Source organism: Thalia democratica, chromosome 4 (assembly GCF_965202585.1).
Source record: "Thalia democratica chromosome 4, ktThaDemo2.hap1.1, whole genome shotgun sequence".
NCBI lineage: Eukaryota > Metazoa > Chordata > Thaliacea > Salpida > Salpidae > Thalia > Thalia democratica.
In genome coordinates this window covers 3726817-3743541 of record NC_139168.1, presented here as the reverse complement: position 1 = coordinate 3743541, position 16725 = coordinate 3726817, and the positions used below count along the sequence as shown (strand labels likewise).

Sequence of the window (16725 nt, the reverse complement as noted above, 5' to 3'; positions counted from 1 at the left end):
CCTATTTATAGTTAGTGTACAAACTTTAAACTATAAATTATTAACCCGGTTAATGACACTGTTTACAAACAAATAAAAAATAACTATGTATAAATTGCTAACACTATATTATTAAGTTTGAATAAAACTAGTAGTACATTTTTTTCAATTTAAAAACCCCTAAGAAACTCAAGAAAACTGCTTAAAAATCGAAACTACTAAAAATAAAAATCAATCAATACGGCAAATGACACTGTTTATAAACATCTACCATACATTTACTAAGTGTACATTACGAGCATAAAACAATTAAGCTTAACAAAGTTAATTTATTTCAAGATTTATTTTATTCACTCAAAAAGGTATAACAAAAGTACTATAATAAAAAAACATCAAGTAAATCTAAAAACAACTAAACAATGTAAAAAATGACAAAGTGCGTTTTAGGCTGAATGTTCGTACTGACATTACTTCTTTGTGAATGTATGCTTTGTTTAACATAAAAAGAGAGAGCGAAAAAATAACGTTTTTTCTCTAAAAGAAAAAAAGTTTCATTTACATGAACAGTACACCTGAACCTTGTTTTAATAATTTTTCATTACATTTTTTTTACTATAAAGTACTTTGTTGTGAGCTATGTAAACTATAACTTTTAAACATTTAAAAAACATCTCAAGCTAAAATATTATTAATAAAAGATTACTTTAATAGTGGCATAATTGTTTTTTTTTAAGAACAAAATATAAGAAAGGCAAGTAAACCAATTGAAAAACACAACCTAAAACCTTAAATTGTATTATGTTATCTAAAACCAAAAAACTCATTTTAAATCAAATAAAAATAATTATTAACAAAAAAATACTTTTAACTTTCAAAGTATACAGCTTTACTATAAAAGAGGTAAATAGATAAAGTTGTTTGTTTTGTCTCTAATATTACAGGTAGCTTAATATTTATTATTGAAACAATCACTTAATTAAAATATTTTTGGTAAAATATAGTTGAACTAAAACATTACTTTGTACTTTTATTTAAAAAATATTTAAACACAATTTATATTTTGTTTAAGTTACTATTTTAAGATTCGTAAAAATAGAGTATAAAGTAAAGTTTTAAGTTTAAACTAATTTATCACAAGTATTTTACTTAGAATTTAAGAATAAAGTAAATTACTACTTCGTTTATAACATACTTAGGTAACAAGTTTAAATAGAGTTAAAATTTGGCTTTCACCAATAAAGTACTATCTAACTACAAAAAAGTAGTTACTATATTTTTCTAAATTTTTTAACTTACTAAAAATAATTTTTTTTTAAAAAACAATACATCTAAATTTTATCTAAGATATTTTTAAACAAACAAAATATTTAAAAGGTTTTTTTTAACATCAAATAAAAGTTCAAGTTCAAAGTTATCACATATTGAACACCTGTTTGAATTCACGTAAAGTGCTTATTTACAGATTAAACCAGGAACACCACTCCTTTAAAAGACTTTTAAATGAAAATACATCGATACATTTCCTCATCTTGTTTTGGTATTTCATTACATATATAAGTTTAAAATTCGGGTCTAAACTTGGATTTATTTTTTGTCAAAGTTAACATGCATGGATTAAAGTGAAACTTTTTTCCAAATAAAGTTTTAAATTTTGTACATGAGTTTCTTTAAGTTGCCACGTAAATTAATTAAAATAGATAACAACTGATTTAAAATGTCTAACAAAACGTGTTCAACTTAATTTTGTTTTAAGAATTAAGCAAGGTGTTTGTAAAACCCACGGATTTTCGTTGTGAATATTTTTAACAAATTAAGTGTTTTGTCTTTTATAGTTAAAGAAAAAAATCGTTTATTTCAAGATTAAGACGATTATACTTGTATTGATATTTGTGTATCAATTTTAGAATTTAAGCGTTTACTACGGTAGTCTACATACCAATATAAAATCGAATACTTTTATTCATTATATGTCTTTAAATACAAAGCATATTTTATTTCCTTGAGAAAAGCAAGTTGTTGCTTTTGTACAACTTTTTGATTTAAACATAATTTCATTTATTTATAATTTTAGTACTTATGTAAACAGTTTGGTGTAATTTTCAAACAACTTTTTAAAGGAAATTATTAATTTGTAAATTGAGTTGAAATGTTTAACAATTTGCTTATTATGATTAAAAATAAATTTATGAAATTACTGTTTATTTTATAATCAATGAAATTTAGTTTAAAAGATACGCTAAACGAAAATAAATTATCTCTACATAGTTGACAGTTCTGAAAAAAGTGAAAAATATTATTATTTTTTTGAAATATGATAAGCGTTTATATTTGTTTATAGACCAGGGGTCGGCAAACTGCGGCCCGCGGGCCAATTGCGGCCCGCGAAGGGTAAATCTGCGGCCCGCGAACACGTTATTTTTTTGAATGGAATGCGGCCCGCGAAAGAAAATTTTGTGGCCCGCGAGCATGTAAAAGTGGCCCGCTGAGCAAAAATATATTTCATGTAAATTTTTTTTCGGTAATTCGATTTAATTTGTTTAGTTTGGTTTTAAGTCTCTGTATAACATTTAAAATAATTAGAAGAAGTTGCTACTTTAATTTAAAAATGTTAAAAAAGACAGATTAGCGTTCTAACAGGATATTTTTCTGAGTTTCATAATAATTTCTATTTTACAACAGCAAGTAATTATCTGAAAAAAGAGTGCTTGAATTTAATAAATTAGTTATATTATACCTATTTATCAAATAAACTAAATGCAAATGTTTTCCATTTAGTACAAAAGTAATGCACAGTAATTAACTAAAGTGTCATTTCTTTATAGCTTAGATATTCTTTCCTATATTTTTTATACCTAAGTTTATTTTATATATTTTTTTTTGTAAATGTTATGTTTTAGTGTAAAAACATTAAAAATAACATAGTAATAAAAAAAAAAGTTTATTTATGTTTTGTTTTGACACATTTTAAGTTTTTAGAAGTTTTCTTTGCACTTGAACTAATTTATATGCACACCAACTTTAAAAAATGCTCATATTTTAAACCACTTTTTATAAAATACTTTAGTTAGTTTAAGTTTAGTTTATGCATAATTTTCTAAGTTTGTTTTTTCTACATGTAATATCTAAATTTGTACAGACACAATTAAAACAAGATATATGACATAAACTAATATAGTTTTTGTTAGGTATTTATTTTCATTTTTTAAACATTGATTTTGTCAAACTATGTTAACTTTTATGCTTTGCATATCAATACACACATTTGCTGTTTTTTGGAGCTACCTATTTAATATAAACTAGACTTAGAGATAGTTTTTAAACATTGACACACACTCAGACTATCACTATTTGAAGACTTCAAATCTTAGGCCAATTAAGTCATTTTATAAGTTTTTGGCTAGAATTGTTTTTTGTATACAAAAATATCAGGAATTTTTTTGTTAATTCAGGCTGGCTTTTTTGCTTAAAAGAGTGGCAAATTAAACTTATGATGTAAGTTTTGCTCAACCCAAAGTGTTAGTTTCAGTTATAATATATGTTATAATATATCAAGTTCAAGCTTTGAACTTGAAAATTTATGCTTAAAAATTTTGGAAAAAAAAATTGAATTTGAGAATTTTTGAAAAAGCCTAGAGTTTTAAACAATTTTTACATGTAGAGCAGTGAAATTTCGATTTGACACAAAAAATTTCGCAAATAAACATTTCTTTATTAAAAAATATACTTAAGTAGCTCAAGCGTGTTTTTTAATGTTAATATACTTTATAAGACATTTTTTAAACTTTAATTAAACTTTATACTAAAAATAAAAGAAGGAATTGTACTTCTAAAAACTTTTAGTTGCATTGCACCTTAACTTGTGAAATTTCATTGATTGTTGTGCTTCGTGTTTACACTAAACCAAGAAATTATACTAAAGTGTCAAAGTTCAAAAAACATCTCTAATAAAAATTCTCAGATGAGCAATAGTTTTTCTATCAGTGCTCTCATCTTAACATATTGATTAAAGTCATAATTTGATTTACGCAACTTTATAACCTTAATGCATTTCCTAAACAGGACTTTTTGTTGTCATTGAAGAAATAAACAAAAGTTGTTATTACTGCCAACAAAAATTCTTTAAAAAAGTTTTCAATTATAAACGGTATCTCATTTTTAATAATAAATTTTGCTACTTTATAACTTGCCTTAACAACTTTTTTCTGATAATTCTGTAGTTACTGAAGATAATCATGTGCTTTGTTGGAACTAACTTTGGTTATTTGTTTTTTTATCGTTTCTCGCAATAACTCATAACTAACGTTTTTTTTTTGTTGCTCGTCTTTTATTTTACAACTAATATTTTTAATTTCTTATTGCAGATAAATAATTGCTGTAATGCTTAATAAAAAGGAGGTTTTTATCTTCGCTAATGACTCAATAAAGTTTTATACTTTTGTTAAAAATGTTTAAGAAAGTTAGTCTTCCATTCCAGCTGACTTATATTGTTTTGGCATGTAATTTGTTTACTATTAATAAGTTTCGTTATTTCTTTATGTTGTGAACTTTGTTTTAACTGGGTTGCTACACAAACAGGCTATTTTAAAAGCTTGAAAACTCAGATGTGTGTGAAACTTTTATTTTAAACACTTTAAATAAATCTTAGAATTCCTGGAATAGTTTTTATGACTGTAGCGTAGTTTACTAATTGTAGTTTTTTCTTGTTTTTTTACACTTTGTGTACTTTTTAATGATGATGATATTTTTACTAGGTACTTGAGCTTGATTTACAACGATTTACTAGCTTTTTAAACATTTAATGAACTTAGGCTGGTTTGATACAACTCCGACATTTTTGTTTTTTAATCGACAACCATGTAAAAGACTAGTTACTAATAAGATATTTTATTTAAGTATTCGAGAACTAATTATGTTAAAGAATTTTTTCTAGCTTTCTATAATACAAACAGGTATTAATTTTATTAAATTAACTAATTACTAAATTTTTTATTGAATGAAAACTATTTAACACGCAAAAACTTTTTTTTGAAGTTAATATTCTTAGAAATATGAAAAAAGGGGTTGATATTATAACAAATATATAAAGGTTACTAATAAATTGTCTTTCAAGTTTGGTTTTTATATAGAGTTAAATTGTATGTAAAATTACAAAAGTATTAAATTTAACTTAGTAAGTGCTTATGTAAGTACATAGTTTATTAACACTTAAGTATATTAGTCGATGTAAATTTTATTCTAATTTAATTTAATTTAAATAGTCATTCTATGTATAGCTAAAAGTTATTTAAAATGATAAGGTGAATAAAAGTAAAACTTTTTTCTTGTGTGACTAAAACTAAAACCAAAAGATTATTAAAATGTCACTAAAACTAAAACTGCGGCCCGCGAAGACTTTGTAAACTTGAAATTTGGCCCGCGACCACCAACTGCCTGCCGACCCCTGTTATAGACAAAACTAATTGACTGTCACACTCAATAAAAATCGATAACACAATTATTAAATTTTTTTTAATAGTTTTAACTAGATAATCCATTTACTCTTGACAACAACAAACATAATTAGAACAGTTTTAAAAAGATGTTATAGTATTTAACTTAAGATATGTATAAATTATTGACACAATTACGATATTAGTTATCATTATAAACACTCATTAAGACATTAAGTAATTGATTGACATGTTATTTATATATCTGTAAGTTATAAATAACTACACGTTTCGGCTGACTAGCTAATCAATTATTACTTAATTAGTGTGATGTTTTGTCGATAGAGATTAAAAATGTCGAAAAACTTATAACTTTCCTCGTAAACTAAGTTTTAGTAATGACTTGCTTACATTGTAAATAAAAAAATCTATTTTTAAATGGAACAACTTTTTTATGTTTTCAAACATTGTTAGCAAGGTATTTATTTACTTATAGAAACCAGTATATATATAAAATAGACACATTGTTGTTTTTGAATACTTTATATAAGTTAAATGTATAAAAAAAACTAAAATTTAATGTAATTTTAAGTTTTTATTTTGATTTCATAAAAACAAGGACAATATTTTTCTATTTAACAATTAGTGGATATCAAAAGTAAATCTAGATTTTCTGTAGTTTTTTATGTGAAAAATGAATTTTTATTTAAAGAGCTAGATAAAACATATAAAAAAAAACTGTTACAGAACATTTTAACAAAACAGGTAAAAAAATTTATTAAACTTTCTTTAGGTTTTGTTATTTTTTAATTCAAACATTGTCTGTAAGTTGCGCTTTATTAAACCTCTTTGTTATTGAAGTTAAAATATGAACTCAATTCGATACGGTGAAATTTAAACAACTGATGACCTTTAATTTACATTTGAACTGAACTTTATACTTTTATTAAAGACATTTGTAAAATGTTGCATTTTATAAAACATTTTTAGGTGGTTAAAGTTTTTCTTTGAACTTCTTAAAAATTTAAACTTTTTAACTTGAAATGTTTTAACTAAGGACTGCTTCATAACAAGTACTAAATAATTTTTTTAAAATAAATCAAAATAAAACTGTCAGATTATTTTATTTGGAAAACCTATTTCAGATATAGTTTCGGTGCAGCTGTTAAAATGTACGTTTTTCTACGTTTAGGTTATTTATATAAAAGTTTACATAAGTTAAATAAATTTAAAATTCAGAAATTTTTATGCTTCTAGACACCTACTACATAAATTTTGTTCCACAAAAAGTAATTTTACAAACCAGATAAAATTGTATTAGAATATTATTTTTTGTTTTTGAGCTTGCAACACTTTATAAAAACTTTACTGATACTTTACGAATTACTCTATTATAAATCTTTAAACTTTAAGGCTTTGATTCTAATTCAAAGCTGCATTCAATTTGCTTTAACAATTTGCTAAAGGAATGTGGTTTTATCTTGTGATAATATTTATTGTACACACAATACACATAGTAAAAGTGATTAATCTCATTTTTGACAACTAAAATTAGTTAGAGCTTGCACGCAATGTTACTTTTTTACTTTTGAATTTCTTATTCAAACGTTATTTTTATGAAACAATATGAAAACAAAATCTTTAATAGAGGCTTTAGACGCAAACCAAAATATGTGACTTTTACTTCGGTAGCAACTGCTTTACCACATTTTATAAATTACAGTAAATTTAAACATAAAAATTTAAACAAACAAAGACTACATTAAAACATTTTGTTATATTCAACAGTTTATACAAAACTATATAAAGTATAAGTGTTAAAAAATGAATACTTACAGTTCAAAAGACATCACAAACAACCTTTTTAAAACTAAAAACATCACTTTATAATATGATGCTGTGTTAGTATAGTTGAAATTACTTTTAGATTAAAATAACACTTTAAAATTGTTTTTTAAAAAATCCAAAAATTTCAGTAGCTTTTTTTTATAACTATAAGGTTGCGTGACAATATATTTTAAAATTTAGTTTGATCTTCAACATAAAAAGCATTTAATAAAATCTATAAAACATTTTAACAAAAGCCAGTTCAGACTTTCTATAAAAATGTTTAAACATTTAGCATATTATAAACCATTGTATAAACACAAGAATTTGTATACACAAAGAACGATTACTGTATATTAAACACACATGAAAAAAAGAAAAGTGTTCTTTGGATTTTAAAATTCCATGAAAAACTAAATTGTACTTCTCAAAAGTTTTATTAATACACTTATGGTTATTAAGAGTTTTTAAAGTTTTTTGTTAGAATAATAACTTTTTAAAATAGTTTTTAGTTTTTTCATAAAATTTTATAATTTTTAGAAATAGTAAAGATTTGAAAAGAAACAGTTTAATGGATCGTTTTTATAATAATTAGATTACCATAACTAAAAACAAAAATAACTTAAAAACATTTTATATAAAAAAAGATTTAAAATTTTTATATAATAACTTAAGTATTTCATGTATAAGGCAAATGATGCAAAAAACATTTTTATTAGTGCGAACTAATATAAAAAAATTGTTTAAGTAACAAATTCAATTAAGTTTAATTATTTATGTCTAATTTCTAAACCTTGTAGAAGTTAAAAAACTTTATACCTGTTAAGTGTGACACTTAAAAATATAGTACACTTTGGTTAAGCTAAACAAAAATGTTTTTTAAAAGACATTGCAGATTGTAATCATTTTCAATGCAAAGTATAATAATGAATAAAGATTAGAGTTATTTCTACACTTTATTAATTTTTACGCTAGTATTTGTATAATTGCTACAGCAAACGATTTATTAACTGATCTTGTTAAAGAAAACAACTGCTAACTATTTTTATCTTGTTTTGTGTATCAATGTACAAAAGTGTTTACAACAAACCGTCAAAAAAAAAGGCTTAAATACTTTTATATATTTCTTAATGTTAAAATAAGCAACTAGTTTTACCCTTTATAAGTAGTTTTGCATACACGATCGTATAAATCCTTTTCTTGCATTAACACCACATTACTGCTTATGTTTAAAATACATATAAAACTTCAGTCTTTATTTATACTATTTTGCAAAAATACTAATTGATTTTTTTTAACTTCTTTTATAAATTTTTAATTTATGACTTGTCCATAAAAACGTATTTAAATTCCTTAACTATCTTTTAAAATTAACCAGTTTTGTTTTGCTACAACAAATAATTGGTATAACAAATAAAAATTTAAACACTTGTATAATAAAACAATAACTACTGAAACGTTACAGTTATAAAAAGTTTTACCAGCACTTTTAAATACTGTTTTGTATTGGAATAACATAATCTTTACTTTAAATACTTATAACACATAATAATTTTAAAACAATATTGCTAAAACAATGATGACTATAATTAATCGTAAATGTGTCAAAGTAAACATTTGTCGACCTTACTCAGAAACTTTTATAAGAACTTTCAGTTTCTGATAATCACAGAACTTCTATGTAACATAAAAATTATTTTGACAAAAGTTGGATTAAATTGTCAAACAAAACGTGATCATTTTGTTCAATTTATAATTTTGGTTAAATATTTATTAATAAGGATCTTATCTGTATCCGCTTTATTGTTATATGACCTTTAATAATGCTCTTCAAATATGCAACTACACATTAACACAACTAAAAAACTTTGTTAGTTTTATGTAGCAATGATTAATAAAGAATACTAGAAATAAAAAAAAAAACATATTTATTTATAAATAAAGCTGTTGATAAACATTTAAACAATGAAACAAAAAAAATACTGCATGAAATTTTGGATCAATTAATTTAAAAATAACTTTAACTAATGGTTGCAATTAACTGCAATTTTAGACTTAATTAAATATAATTTGTTATTATCAAGTTATATTTCAACAGCAAATTGTTTTAGTCTTGAACCACAATTATAGGTATATATTAAACACAATAGTTATTTAAACGTTACATTTTTTATAAAAAAAAGTGTATAAAAATGAAATTAATTAATTAAAACTAAAAACGTTAATGTTATAAATTTAGTACTAGACGTAAAAAGTACTTTTAAACACTAAATATGCGCTAGTTGATAATAAATAAATGAAAAAAATCAATGTCACCAAATTAATAGTTCTTACATAAGTTAGAATACAATCACAGTTTAATTATTATTAGAACATTGAAACTTTATAAACACATTGTACGTATAGTTAAACAATTAGTTTTCAATTAGAAGTTAAATTTAACGTTTCTCTTCCAGAATGATTTTCATCAAATTCTGCTGTAACTAGGTTTCATTTTTCCACTTACTTTAGACTCAAATCTTATAGATTTTATTGATTTGTGAATCTAGAATTAAGTGCTCATGTAACAGAAAAATGATTGACAAAAGCAACGATTAAGGACATTAGAAGTACATTGCACTGTTTACTGTTTGAAGTGAAACCACTAGAGCACGTTTGGTCTCCACCTTTTAAAGTTGAAGTTTGTTGACCAATTTAAACGCTTTGTAAAACTATTAATAATGATATTTTGTTGAATTTTTGGTTTAAAACGAATATAACAGTTGGAGGTATAAGTGTTAAAATGCTTCAGTTTAATATTACTACTTTATGTGATTTAGTTAATTATAAGAGTTTCAAAAACAATTATTATCGACTGAATTCTTTTTAAATAATTAATTTTTTATATTGAGTTATTATAATTTAACAAAATTTACAAGTGTTAACTTTTGTTTTTCCAAACACAAAACACATACAATATACTTGAGTTTTGTTCTTACTACAAGTAAAATGCATTTTGATTTCAATTTTTATTGAATTTTTAATTCTTAAAACTATTTAGTCAAATAATAGTACTAAAACATTGTATCTACATTTACGCTTTAATCTATATTTGTCTAAGTTTGTATCTACCTTTGATTAGAGCAGCATAGCGAGCGCTTAACTTCCTATTTTTAAATTTAAGTGCGTCTAAAGATCTGTGAATGTTTCGTTTCTCTGTTGTAAATAATTCTGTTTTCTTCAAAACTTTATTGTAGGTGTTTGAATAAACCTTTATTTCCATTCTTGAAAATTTATTACAGTTAGATTGATTTGATCGTGTCTCATTATCATTTGCATATCCTATGAAGAATGTTTAAATTAAGATGTAATATATTTAAGTAGAACCTAACAAAAGTAACATAATTTAATTATCGACAGATTACGATATACTTATTACCAAAATTTTAATTGTAAAATTTTTACTGTAAAATTACTTAAAGTTCTCTAAAAACCTTATACAATTTTTTAATCAAAGTTTGACTTTATTATGTTTTTGAAAATAATTGGTGTCTAAAACGCCAATAATTTATAAAGCAAGGTTTAGTTTTATAAAAGCTCAGAAAAGTTTATATTAAGTTATTTTAAGATTTTAATTTACTTCTAATTTTAAGATTATAACAAAAAAGTTTCAAACACTAACCCATCAGGTAGTATGACTTTCCAGATTCAAAAACAAATCCTCTTGGATTAGGAGTGAATTCTTGAAATTTGTAAGTAATTTTCTTCTCCATTGTATATTCATCACAATTTAATATTTTTTCTGCATCTAAGTTAACAAAAATAAGTTTTTTCTAGATGAAAAATCTTAAATAAAGTTACATTAGATTGAAAAATTAAAGTATTATAAAACTGTTTAGAATTATTTTGAAAAAAAAATTTAAATAACTTTCAATATTGTAACGAAATATTGTTCGATAGTTTTAAATGTACTCATAAAGGTTCTTTATACTTTTGAAAGCATAAAGATCTAAAACCTTTCAACAAGATACAATTAAACAAAGATTTTTAGTTAAAACTGAGTCTTTTTTCAAAAAAATAAAGTATAAACTTTTGTTAGGCCTTAAGCACTCATGAAAAGCTTGTTTTGAAACGTTGTATACAGCAAAATTCATAAATTTTGTTTTAGCCAAGTTAGGTTCAGAGCAAGTAATATCCATAAGTTCACCTATCCTTACTTCATGATAGAGTATATTTCTTCGAGATAATCTGTTAAGATTAGTGCTAAAGTTATTAAACTTTATAACTTGTACGTTGTTTTTTTTAAACTCTTAAAGTTTTTCAAGTAAAATTGCTTTTTTTTGTTTAAATTAACTACAAGCTAAATTACTAACAGTTTTTTTTAAATTTAATTTACGAATTTTGTACAGTTAACTTTTTATAAGAAGTTTTTATTCATAATAGTTTAAATATTTTGCTTAGTTTAGATACAAAAACTTTTAACTAACTATGGTAACTTTAAATATTTCCTATTAAACAATTCATAAAAAGAAACGAAATTCATTTCTTTTCATTAAAATAACTTACTTTTGTGTCACATCAGGATTCCAGTAAACATTATGCTTTGCATTGATAATTGCTAATTTCAAAACAAAAATGTAGAAAATCAAATTTGTATAGTTCATGTTAAACAGTTTTCTGGTTAATAAATTAATTTAAATTTTTAATCTAAATTGTTTATGAAGTTTGTATTAAAATTTTCTTTTACTTATTAGTTACGGTACAAAATATAATTTACACATTTGATTTTTATTTAAGTTTAACTTAAAAACACTTGAAATTATATCATCATAATTAACTAAAAGACACTAAGAGTTTTTTTAAACAGTTTCGTAAGTCCTATTTAAGTAACAAATCTTTTTAACTATAAAAAAAAAAGACAAAACTATAAGAACAACAAACGTAAATGATTAACAATAATATATTTGTACAACACAAAACTTATAAGAAAAAAACATGCCTAAAAGTTTAAATAAAAAACAATAGTGTTCGCTAAAATATTTGACTAAAATGTCTACCTAGCATCCAAAACAAACTACATCTAATTAAAATTTAAAAGTTACATGTGAAAGAAATTAATTATTGCAACAAAAAAATGCATTATAAACCGGCAGTAGAGCACTCTTATAACAATGGTATTAATTATTATGTATAGTTGTAAATTGCATGCTGTTGAAAACACTCAAAATTTGTCGAAAATCAACACTTGACTTAGTAATCGACAAAAGTCAACAAGGGTTGCTTATGTATTTTATTAAAATTGTTGGTTGTGTTGTAAAATATCAGTTCTTGCGAACTTAAAACGCCCCTGATTTTCACTAAATTTAACCTTTTTATAACTACTAATAATGAATATTAGATACATTGCAAAACGTTTAGAATAAAAAACAACTGTTTACTATAAGCAAAAATTATAGTTGTTTGTTTCATACATGCATAACATAAACAGGGCTAATTATAATTTTACTCCAAATGAACACTTTAATAAAATTCAAGAACCATTAAAGTTCGTTGACCAAAATAACAAGCTATACTAGCTTGAATCTGCAGAAAAAGAACAATAATTATAAAGTAGTACAGAGTAGCATTATGTTAGAGCAAAACTGAACTTAAACTGCATTTAATATGTAAAGTTTTAAACATTAATATTTATTCTTAAAATTTGAACAAGCAAGTTTTGTTAAAGCCGATAGACAATCGTTTTTTTTTTCAAAATGCATTACTATCATTAAACCACTTAACAAGAATACAAGTACCACTTAAACGTTTTTTGACCAAATTAAAAAGCTTGAACTGACAGATGGCAGTATTAAAATGATAACAACTATGAAGTACTACAGAAAAATAGTTCATTTAACCTTTAGTTTAGAAAATTTGTTGTACTAATTTCTTAACATTAACTTTTGTAGTTGAGAATTATAAAATTTTGTTGTATAAACGTGTTTCTTTGTTAAGTTTTTTAACATATTTAACTTATACCAAGTAATACATGCCTTATAATTAAAACTTTCTAAACAACTCAAGACGGTGACAATGAAAATAAAAATTACAAAATCTATAAGTAGTTTTTCCATTAATTTCATTCAGTAATTTATTTATTTATTGTTTAGATCTTGTATCTACAGTTTGGAAAAACAATACAAATGTATGTAATTAAATTTTACTTCAAATAGCAAAACTAGTTGTTAAATGACAACATATCGTTGAAACCAAGTATTTGCAAGATATAAAAGTAAGTAGTCTTGACCAACAAATCTGATTACAAAAAATAGAATTTTTAGCAACAGTAACTCGAAAAAAGTTCTTTAAAACAAAATTTCTTTTCTGACTGATCTGTTGAAAAAATAAACATAATAAAATATGTTTTAAAACTAAAACTTTTAAAATGTATGTTTAAGCTAATAAAAACCAAATAAAAAGCAAATAAGTCTGAAAGCAAATAATTTAAGTACGCTCATACTTTGATCTGTAGACTCCCAAGTCGTAATTTGATTAAATAAGCAATAATTTAATAAAATGATACCAAATATTAATTCCGATAAAAGTTTTGTGAGAATTAGATACTTATATTGAATTATATGTTTAAAATTTCCCTTTTACTTTATAACTGTTGTTTATACTATTAACAAAAAAGAATTTCTATATTGTTTCACACAAAGTTTAACTTGTTTTTTGTACTTAATTACTTTTTAATTTTCAATTGATAGATTGAAAGAAAAATATCATAAATGAACTTTGAAAGTCTTTAGTGATGAATTTTTTTTAAAGTGATTTATTAGTCATTATAACGATTAATATTTTTTTTTCTGAAAACAGCATTTTTTAAAAGCTGTATCGTCATAAAAATACCATTAAAAAATAACAATGATTAAGAAAATTTGAACTTATTCAAATATTTATGTTTATAAATTATAATAATATATAATGATAACAAAACGTTCAGGTAACAAACGCTTATTTAGTATTACCACAGTTTAACTGCTTTATAATAGATCTTCAGTTACAACACATTTGTTATTATTATCTATAACGTTTGTGTTTGAGGACTTATTTATTATCCAGTTAGAGACTTTTATAGTCTATTACATAACAATACGTTGTAAAAACTGTTAATTAAACTTATTAAAATTGAATTAAGCGTATTTAGATTATTACTGACAAAATTAATAACTAAATAAAAACATTTTGAGAAATTTCTGAGAGTCAGGTAAAACCAATTTAAAAACTTAAATAAACATTTATGATATAGTTTTAAAATATCAATATACTCTATTTTAACCAAGTATCAAAAGTTTTAGGAGTTATTCTTAAAATCATGACTAACTAACTCTTCTATAATAATCATTTGTCAAAGTTTATCGCTTTAGTGGTAAGAAAAAGCAAGATACGACTCTAATAGAAGTTGATTAAAATTTTTTGACTTGTTCGGCTCCAAATTTGTTAACTGTATTAAGCAGTAAAAATTTTTTTTTCTTCACCTATAAGTTATTGTAAACAATTGAATAATTTTAGTAAAATAAAAGTTAAACTCTTCAGTAATGTACAACTTGTTCTGGTATTTGAATATAGTGCCCAGATGATTGACAAATGTCTGTAATCAGGTCAAAAATTAGTGAATAACTTATAACGTTAAAGTCTTTTTCAGAAATCGTAAAGCGACTTAGATCAAAATTTCTACTATTCGTAAAAATTCATATATTGTTGAAATTAATATTTTTATACTTGTTTCAACAAAGTTAGTTTGAAAACTTAACAGACTAAGACAAACAGTTCCAACCAGTCTATTTGTATTCCAAGCTACTTATGGTCTTAGGGTTTGTTTCAACAAATAAGTTTACTTATGCTTACAAACATGTTTATTTATAAACATTATGACATGGCTTACACATAAGCTTGTAAACAGCTTATTACTAATCGTATATTACCTATTTTAAATAAACAAAAAAGTATTTTTTTAAAGTCTGATGAGTGTTGTATTGAATAAAGCTATAGTACTACAACTTTGGACTTTTATAAGTTTATAGGTGTTCTTATTGCTATTTATATTAATTTATGTGTTTTATTCATATCAACATAGACTGTTCGGTATAAACACAATTTAGGAAACTATTTAATTACTAAACTTTTTAGTTTTTCAAAGTTTTCCAAAAACAGTTTTATTGAACTTAGCTTTAAACATTTTAATTACATTTATTTGGATAACAAACTTTTGAAGATTAAATAAATGTTAAAAATATCATATTAGCGTTCCACTGTCACACTGCATATGTTATAAATGGTTTACAATGTTGAGAATTTCTACAAAAAAAATATTATTTTATAAATTATTTAAGTTTGACATCTTGAAAATCTAATCATGAATTATGTTTTAAACTTTTGAATAAAGTTTAAAAATGTTTTTGCAAAAATTACAGCTGTTCAAATTATGAAGTCTACACAAAATTTTGTAAAAAAACTAAATTATTCACACACCTTTTATTGTAAAGAAAATATAACAATTTATATATACTATTTTTATTAAGTAAACTAAATAAGTTTAAATAACTCAAGGATAACTATATTGTTTACATTTTCAGTTGACTAAATTAATATAAAACTACATAAAAGTAAAGATGACAATACGAGTCCATACGTTTTTATTATATCATAAGTCACGTGTAGAAACAAGTTATTAAGTAAAACAATACAACAATAATATAATAAACTTTACAAAAGTTATGTTATATAAAATAAAGTACTATTTAATTTATCTATAGTACAATGGTTTAAGTTTTATTTGCTAATTATTTAAAAACATGTTCTTGTAAGTACAATTTTTTTACTATTATAATAACTGTAACAATTACATATCTCAAGTAGTAGTTTTCAAGTTCTTAATCTTTGCATAGTAATTATTTTCGTAAAACACAATTTAAACAATGTGAAAAATATTTCAAATTGCGTTTGTTTTATCTATATTTTTAATTTTAGAACTTTTTAAAGGAAGTAAGTAGATAAAAAATCTTAAATGTTTAAGTAATCTTTTTACACAACTTTGATTTTTTTCAAGGTTATTAAGAGTATTTATTGGTAATAATAACACGTGAGTATATACTACGTTTTCAAATAATGTACTTATAGTAAATGTGATTTGTACAAATAAACAACATTCCATAGTAATGACGTCAATAAACTGTGAGTACTACGTGTTTATTATTTTAGTGATTGTTGTATCTACAACTTTTGTTATAATTGTGAACTTATATTTCTGTGTTCTGTATAATAACTTTTATTACAACTAAATATGATCTGAATCAAGCTTAATAAAATTAAAAAAACTTCTTTGCTTTATTAATTAGCTAATGAAATTTAAAAACTGCATTCTAAAGTTTAATTTAAAAAAAAAACCTTTTGATTGTTGCTATAATAATTTATTATCATAATATTTTATAAATAAGTTAAGTACATCATAACTATTAAATTTTTCTACTAA

General features: G+C 23.1%; 1 protein-coding gene across 1 annotated transcript; it reads right to left on the bottom strand.

Annotated features, from left to right (window-relative positions):
- Positions 1-9786: 9786 nt before the first annotated feature.
- On the bottom strand, positions 9787-10987 carry LOC145835153 (uncharacterized). Its single transcript, XM_082942705.1, has 3 exons — positions 10897-10987; positions 10347-10556; positions 9787-9901 (listed from the first exon to the last, which is right to left on the bottom strand). The coding sequence occupies exons 1-3, from the start codon at positions 10985-10987 to the stop codon at positions 9795-9797; spliced, it is 408 nt and encodes a 135-aa protein (XP_082798831.1). The 3' UTR covers positions 9787-9794.
- Between the last annotated feature and the right edge of the window lie 5738 nt (positions 10988-16725).

Excerpts from the sequence above, each read along its gene's own strand:
- LOC145835153 (XM_082942705.1), bottom strand. The coding sequence starts at position 10,987 with ATGGAGAAGAAAATTACTTACAAATTTCAAGAATTCACTCCTAATCCA. Across the intron at positions 10,557-10,896 it reads AAAGTCATACTACCTGATGG|GATATGCAAATGATAATGAG; the intron begins GTTAGTGTTTGA and ends CATTCTTCATAG. Across the intron at positions 9,902-10,346 it reads CTATGCTGCTCTAATCAAAG|GTGGAGACCAAACGTGCTCT; the intron begins GTAGATACAAAC and ends CAACTTTAAAAG.